The 7046-nt window shown below is 45.9% G+C and overlaps 1 protein-coding gene and 1 pseudogene across 2 annotated transcripts; both read left to right on the top strand.

The window, feature by feature from the left end:
- The first annotated feature begins 283 nt into the window (after positions 1–283).
- On the top strand, positions 284–1641 carry LOC117862123 (uncharacterized; annotated as a pseudogene).
- On the top strand, positions 1578–6128 carry LOC117862122 (uncharacterized). 2 transcript variants are annotated; one of them, XR_004641893.2, is made up of 3 exons: positions 2557–5144; positions 5260–5352; positions 5856–6128. XR_004641893.2 is itself a non-coding variant. In XM_034745641.2 (2 exons), the coding sequence occupies exons 1-2, from the start codon at positions 4275–4277 to the stop codon at positions 5885–5887; spliced, it is 1110 nt and encodes a 369-aa protein (XP_034601532.1). In that variant the 5' UTR covers positions 1578–4274; the 3' UTR covers positions 5888–6128. The 2 variants fall into 2 exon arrangements, 1 of the variants encoding a protein (XP_034601532.1); XM_034745641.2 differs by having other exon boundaries at positions 1578–5352.
- The last annotated feature ends 918 nt before the right edge of the window (positions 6129–7046 follow it).

The following is a 7046-nucleotide window of genomic DNA, read 5'->3' as shown; positions in this document are numbered from 1 at the left end:
CGCGCCCTTCGGATCCGCGCCTTCGCCGTCCATACGCACCGCCTGCTGCCTCGAAGCCGTTGAATCCCCCTGCCACCGCCGCCGGGGTGAGAGAGGGAGCGAGTGGGAGAGGAGAGAAAGGGAGGAATCGATTCCTCTGTTGGCTGACGCGGGGAAACGGCCCTTCGCTAGGGGTATATTTGTCCACTCACAAAAAAATCTGACAGGTCTCTAAAGGTTTTTCACAGTTGGATCTGACGGAACTAACAGCAATGTCATTTTGGAAATGAAAGTTGTGGTCAAAGGAAAAAATTTTGAGGATAAAATAAAAGAAGGAACGAGTCATTTTTATCAAATAGAGAATAGTCTCTAAAAAATTTGTTCACTCTTCCCCCAATCCGAACCCAAACCCTCGCCTCGGCCGCGCTCTGCCGGCCACGAGCACGCCATGGCGCGGCCGCCGGAGCTGATCGACGACGTCTTCGGCGAGATCCTCCTCCGCCTCCCGCCAGACGACCCGGCGTGCCTCATCCGCGTCTCGGTCGTCTGCAAGCCCTGGCGCCGGCTCCTCTCCGACCCCGCCTTCCTCCACCGCTACCGCGCGTTCCACGGCGCGCCGCCCCTGCTCGGCTTCTTCCGCAACTTCCAAGGCAAACGTTTCGTGGCCACCACCGCTCCCTCCCCCATCGCCCCGCTGCCGATGGCGTTCGAAGCCCATGAAGGATGGATGACCATGGATTGCCGACATGGACGCGCGCTGCACGACTGCTTTGGGTCCGGCCTCGTCGTCTGGGACCCCATCACCGGTGACCAGCATCGAGTGCCCCCTCCCGGAGAACCGGGTTACCACAACGCTGCAGCGGTGCTCTGCGGCGTGGACGGTTGCGACCACCTCGACTGCCGCGGCGGCCCATTCCTCGTCGTCCTCCTATGCACTTAAGACAAGTCTGACAAGTGGGCGAGCATTTACTCATCGAAGACTGATGAATGGAGTGCCTCGACCTCCGTTCATAGATGAGAGGCCCGGTCTCCTCATCGGAGATGCACTCTACTTTAGCCTTAACGGTGGCAAGGGCATTCTTAAATATGACTTGGTCCGGAGGAGCCTATCTGTGATTGATGCACTGGACGTGTACCGGCAGCCGGAGGGCATTGTTGTGACGGCGGAGGACAACCGGCTGGGGTTCGCGGGTCTGAGAGATGACAGCCTGTACCTGTGGTTGTGGCAGGCTGGTGCTGACGGCAGTGTAGGATGGACGCAAGACAGGCTCATCAAGGTCAAGATGCTACTCCCCATTCTTGAACCATCGACCTCATCACTTGAGCTGTGTGGCTTTATAGAGGGCACAGATACTATTATCATCAGCGCAAATGTTGGCGTCTTCGCAATCATGCTCAACTCAAGGGAGGTGAGGAAGTTAGATGATACGAGGCCGGACTATGCCATCGTACCCTACAAGAGCTTCTATACTCCAGGTAGTAGTGGCCTTATGCATACCTTTGACTGTACGCCTTACATATGTTTGTGTTATTTGTGATCCATATGAAATTAACAAAACTAGAATATTGCAATCTTGTATGCACCTTATTACCCTCACCTGTCTTTAAACCTATATATACAGAACAACCTTTCTTAATGTTTATGCTGTGATTTTTTTTTAACGTTGACTACAGGAGTTAGCAAAATCGGACAAATTCTTTTTGGTGATACCTGTTCTCTGAAAAAAAGGTTGGTCATATGCACCGAGATAGACTAATTGGTGCAGTTCTAGATGTTAAGACCATTCTTCAAATTGGCTAGATATTAATAGGGAGTTAATTCTATACTGTTGTTTTTACCTGCATTGTGTTCAGTTTGATGAACTCTCTTAGCCCAATGTTATAATCATTCAAACCTACATGCCTTAAATATGTGCAAATGTTGAGCTATAGCATGGTTGAACGCTTATTAGCTGTATCTTTCCAGATCTTGCTAAGGGCGTAATGCGACGACTGTGAAGATGCAGTCATCCATCCAGTACTGTTGAGTTTTTATGGAGCCAATGATTCAAGTGATTTCTTCACAACTTGACAATTTTAAGTAAGAAAAAAATAATAGTTTTGAAAAAGCAAGAAAAAGATTAATTAACATGTCCAATTTCAAAAGTAAGGGGGAAAAAGGTTACATGGTCAATTAAAATGTTTATAGATTTTTAGTTGGACAGTTTAAGTAAGAAAATGGTTGGGTTGATCAATTCAAAATGTTTAGTTTTGGCAAGGATAAAGGATCTGTTGGTCTGATTTGGGCCTTTTCACTAAATTTGTAATCTTTGCGGGCCAAGATCTACAAGTCATATTTTACTTTATTTCTTTTTTTTATGTTTGGCAAGTCCACCTGGAATTGATATGATGAATTCTGATAGGTGAAATATTTCTAATACAGATTTGGTTTCTTTACTAAGCTTTGCACAGCTATAGCCGAACTGTAAATAGAATTTGTTAGTGGCATGAACATAAAAGCATCACTGATGACCCTTGTCTTCTTGAAAAAGCTGCTACTATTTAGCTCCAAACAAGTTTTAACTCTTGATATTGTGCTAGGAACAAATTGCTATCCTCAGAGTGGATTTATCTTTTTTGAATTGGAGTGGATACAGTTATCTAATCAGCTGAAGTAGGCTAATACATGGAAATATTATGCATGTGTTTGCATCTTGCAGAGCTGATGCTTTGAACAATTTTGTTTTCTATTCGACTCTTTAAATCTAGTTTATGACCCTCACTCTCATAGCTATTTTTAGAGCTTACAGTTCAGCTTTACTTAATGTATAATTCCAATTTCACAGCCACTCGAATAGTGTCACCCATGTACTAGGTTAAGCATTGAAAGGCATGAACTTTGAACTGGAAAATATTGCAATTCCTTGGGTTGCCCATTACTAGTTTCAGCCTTTTCAGGCACACATTTGGAACTGAAAATATCTGATTTTTTGTTCAGTTTTAGGCTTGAAGCACAATGTTGCTCATATGGTGTATGAACTGAAAAATCCTTAAAATAAAACTGGAAGCCACAGCCATTGGAAATATGTACTTGTGCTGGTATTCCTTTGTGAGTATGACTGTGTGGCTGATCCTGCATGATGATGACTGTGTGGTTGATCCTAAACTTACTTTACCTGACAAAGGTACTACCTAGATTGCAATACAAAAAACTACCATAATCAGGAGTGATTTTTTTTAAAAAAGTTCTATGTGTGCCAGTTCCAGATTTGATTCCTTGAACATGGTTTCAGCCTTTTTCAGGCATACACTTGGACTTGGGATCTGAAAGTTTGTCTGAGTCCTTGTGTACAACCCTTCCAGGTCCATACATGGACATGTCAATTTTTTAGTTTTGTTTCAGCCTTTTATGGTAAAATAGCATACAGATTCAGGGAATATCAAGTCATACAGCAAAATTTCCACTAGGAACATCAACTGAAATATCAAGGATGAGTCCTGTGCTCCAAAAGAATATGGCATTACCACATTAAAGGCCATGTGGAATTGTGTTTTCCCCTAATTTCTTATGTCCAGATTTTTGGGTAAAGATTTTGAATGGCACTGACAAATCAGTAGCTAACTTTCAACAGTCTGCAGCCTGTATATCGCCTTTTCCTCACTCTTGCTGCATAGTAGGCTGGTAACATTTCAGATTATGCTAGCTGGTGTTGCCATTAGCCAACATACACCAGGGACTGAAAAATATGGCAACCACTGGAACCGCTGAACCAGGCTGCCGGTTTCGGACACTACATACTCCTGTTCACCTGAAGAGTTGTTCAAACTGTTCAAAGCTGGTACCAAATGCTGTTAAGCTGCCGTGTTATTCATGCATTGACTGAAAGAAGGAACAACTTCTGATGTACCTGATGCATTGATTGCAACATCTAGTAAGACTGTAAAATAATCACAATATTCACTCTTGCTCACCTGAGTTTATCTTCCAGTCAGCCAAAGATCATCTGCACATGGCCGCCCGTTTGAAACTTTGGTTGCAAGATGAACATTAGGAGTTTGGTTATTTGATCATCAACTGATGATACTACAGCAGATCGAATAAACTGTCCATGCCAAGATTTTACAAGCAAATCAAATCGGTTTCGAGGTCATGCCCATGGGCCCATGGCAACCAAATGGACAATTCACAATTGGAGTAGCAATCGGTTTGCGGATGCCTGGCTCGGTCGGTCTTCCCTCTCTGTCTCTCTCGCCGTTCCCCCAATCCCCACCCAAACCAAATCATCGCCTCGGCCGACCGCGTTCACGCCATTGCCATGGCGCGGCCGCCGGATCTGATCGACGACGCCACCACCGAGATCCTCCTCCGCCTCCCGCCGGACGACCCGGCGTGCCTCGTGCGCGCCTCCCTCGTCTGCAAGGCCTGGCGCGAGCTCCTCTCCGGCCCCGCCTTCCTCCGCCGCTACCGCGCGTTCCACGGCGCGCCGCCCCTGCTCGGCTTCCTCCGCAACATCTACGACGAGGGCCCCCGCGCTCGATTCGTCGTCGCCGCCGCCACCGGCAGCGCCTCCCCCTTCTCCGCGCCGGCGTTCGACCGCCCCAACTGGTGGGTCGTCGAGTGTCGCCACGGGCGCGCGCTGCTCCAATCCTTCGAGCAGCATGAGCCACGGCGCCTCGTCGTCTGGGACCCCATCACCGGCGACCAGCAGCACGTGCCCGTGCCCGATTACCCTTACTTCTGCCGCACCGCGGCGGTGCTCTGCGCCGCGGACGGCTGCGGCCACCTCGACTGCCACGGCGGCCCGTTCCTCGTCGTCGTCATCGGCGCCTACGACGACGGGGATCTCAGTTGGGCGAGCGTGTACTCATCCGAGACTGGCGCATGGACCACGTCGTCCTCCATTCGACTTGACGCCTACATCGAGGAGAGGCCCAGTCTCCTTGCCGGAGACGCGCTCTACTTTAGCATTCTACAAGGCAACAGAAGTCGAATTCTCAAGTATGACTTGGTTGGGCGGGGTCTCCAACTTATCAACGTGCCGGACATGTATGAGGAGACGGATAGCATTGTTGTGACCTCCGAGGACGGCGGTCTAGGACTCGCCGGGGTGAAGGATGGTAATCTCCACCTGTGGACATGGCAGGCTGGCCCTCAAGGCGTTGCAGAATGGGTGCAAGGCAGGATGGTAAAGCTTAGGATGCTGCTCCCCGTTATTGATCCGTTGGTCTCACTTGATGTGATTGGCTTCATAGAGGGCAAAGGTACCATTTTCATTAGCTCAGATGTTGGTGTCTTCGCAGTCATGCCCAAGTCAGGGCAGGTGAAGAAGGTCGGGGAGAGAGGGTCCTACACCTACTGCACCATTGCACCGTACGTGAGCTTCTACACTCCAGGTACTAGCCCTTTTGCTTATCTTTAACCTGTGTACCTATATATGTTTGTGTACCTATATCTGCAAAATTTTACTACTTAGCAGCATAAAAGTAGAATCGTGGTGTCTGTGGCTAGGAGTTGGAAGCAATGTATTTATGAACTTTGCATCTGACTGTTTGTTTTTGCCATGACATATGTACCTTAAGTTAGGCTAAGAGTTAGCAAAATTAGATGGTGATGCATGCATTTATATTTTTCTTGTGCTAACTGTTCTCAGAAAATGATTATGTGAACTTCAAAGGTTGCAATCTCATATGCTCCAAGATAGCCTAGCCTAATCTTGGTCTTGTTCTATCTTGATACTTATAGAACTTGATGATCTATTATTCTTTCATCTCCTTTATGCCTTTTAGACCAATCTGATGCATGTTCCAAACCCAATGTTATAATCATTCAAATCTACATCTCAAATATGTGTAAATGTATGGCTTGGTTGAAAGCTTTCTGCATTGTGTCTTTTCAGATCTTGCTAAGGGCAGATTGCTACCACCGTGAAGATCCAGTGATCCATCCACATGATACTGGAACTGCTGACTTTTCAAGGAGATGATAATTCAAGTGTTCTGTTTTCAATTTGGATAGAGGAAAAAATAGGTTACCATGTTCAATTAGAAAGGTTTAGTTTATTAGCTGTGCAGTTTAACTAAGAAAACTAGAGATGTGGGTTCCGGACATCTGAACTCAAGTGACTGATTTTTACCGGAGACTTTTCTGAATGACAGTGCCCTCGGACACAGACTTGTGTGCGCGCGTTAAGGAGAAGGGTATTTGGGTTCATCAAAACACAGGGGGAGGCAATGAGATTTCACATGGGCGGGTATCTCAAAATCTGATTTTTGTCTTCACCCTGTTAATCTGAAAAAGCTTCAGGCTTAACGGCTTAACTCAACGCACAAGTTTTTTCCAATCTGTCCAAATTGAAAACAGAGAGCTCAAAGCCTCAGACAGCTGGTATGAATGTATGCTACGATGACTATGTTTTTCTCCCTCCATCTATGTTTATAGGAATTTTTCTCCCTCTATCTATGTTTATAGAGAAAATTCCTATGTAACACTGGAAGATAGACCAATTCCCTTATCCGAAATTTCAATCTTCCTTACGTGACACCGGCTCTAAGTTTTATGCCTTCTATGACACTACCGTTAGATTCACCGGTGACACCGTTAAATTTGACACGGAAAAGACCAAAATACCCCTGTGTGCATTAACGCAAGGTATAATTCCCTCCTATGGCATTTTGTACGCAACCAACATTGAGTTGTATTATATAAGACAGCCAAATATGATGGATTAAAGGCAACATTGACTTTTACTATGCAACGACCACATATAAAAAATATTCACAAGTTGACATGTTCAATTTACAAGTTGACAGAAATTGAAGCACACTTCACAGGTTCAAAGCACACTTCACAGGTTCACAGGTTCTAAAGCCAACATTGGGCATAAATAGTTGACAACATACTTCACAGGTTCAAGTTCACAAGTTCTAGCGCATCTAAGCCAACACAAAGTCACCAACCCTTATAGAGGTTCTCATATGTTACATCAAGTCCACATGAGAGCATCCATTACACATCATATTGTTACAAAAGCAACAGATCGCTTGATCAAAGTGAGATCACATCAAGTTCAAAGACTAAGTCTCCTCTT

The sequence above is a fragment of the Setaria viridis genome, chromosome 6, assembly GCF_005286985.2.
Source record: "Setaria viridis chromosome 6, Setaria_viridis_v4.0, whole genome shotgun sequence".
NCBI classification, from domain to species: Eukaryota; Viridiplantae; Streptophyta; class Magnoliopsida; order Poales; family Poaceae; genus Setaria; species Setaria viridis.
Note: the sequence above shows the minus strand (reverse complement) of the source record. Positions and strands in the feature narration are given on the sequence as shown.

What these genes read in the sequence shown, in the direction of transcription:
- LOC117862122 (XM_034745641.2), top strand. Translation starts at nt 4,275, where the DNA reads ATGGCGCGGCCGCCGGATCTGATCGACGACGCCACCACCGAGATCCTC. An exon ending in CGTGAGCTTCTACACTCCAG is followed by an intron (nt 5,353 to 5,855) that starts GTACTAGCCCTT and finishes GTGTCTTTTCAG; the next exon opens with ATCTTGCTAAGGGCAGATTG.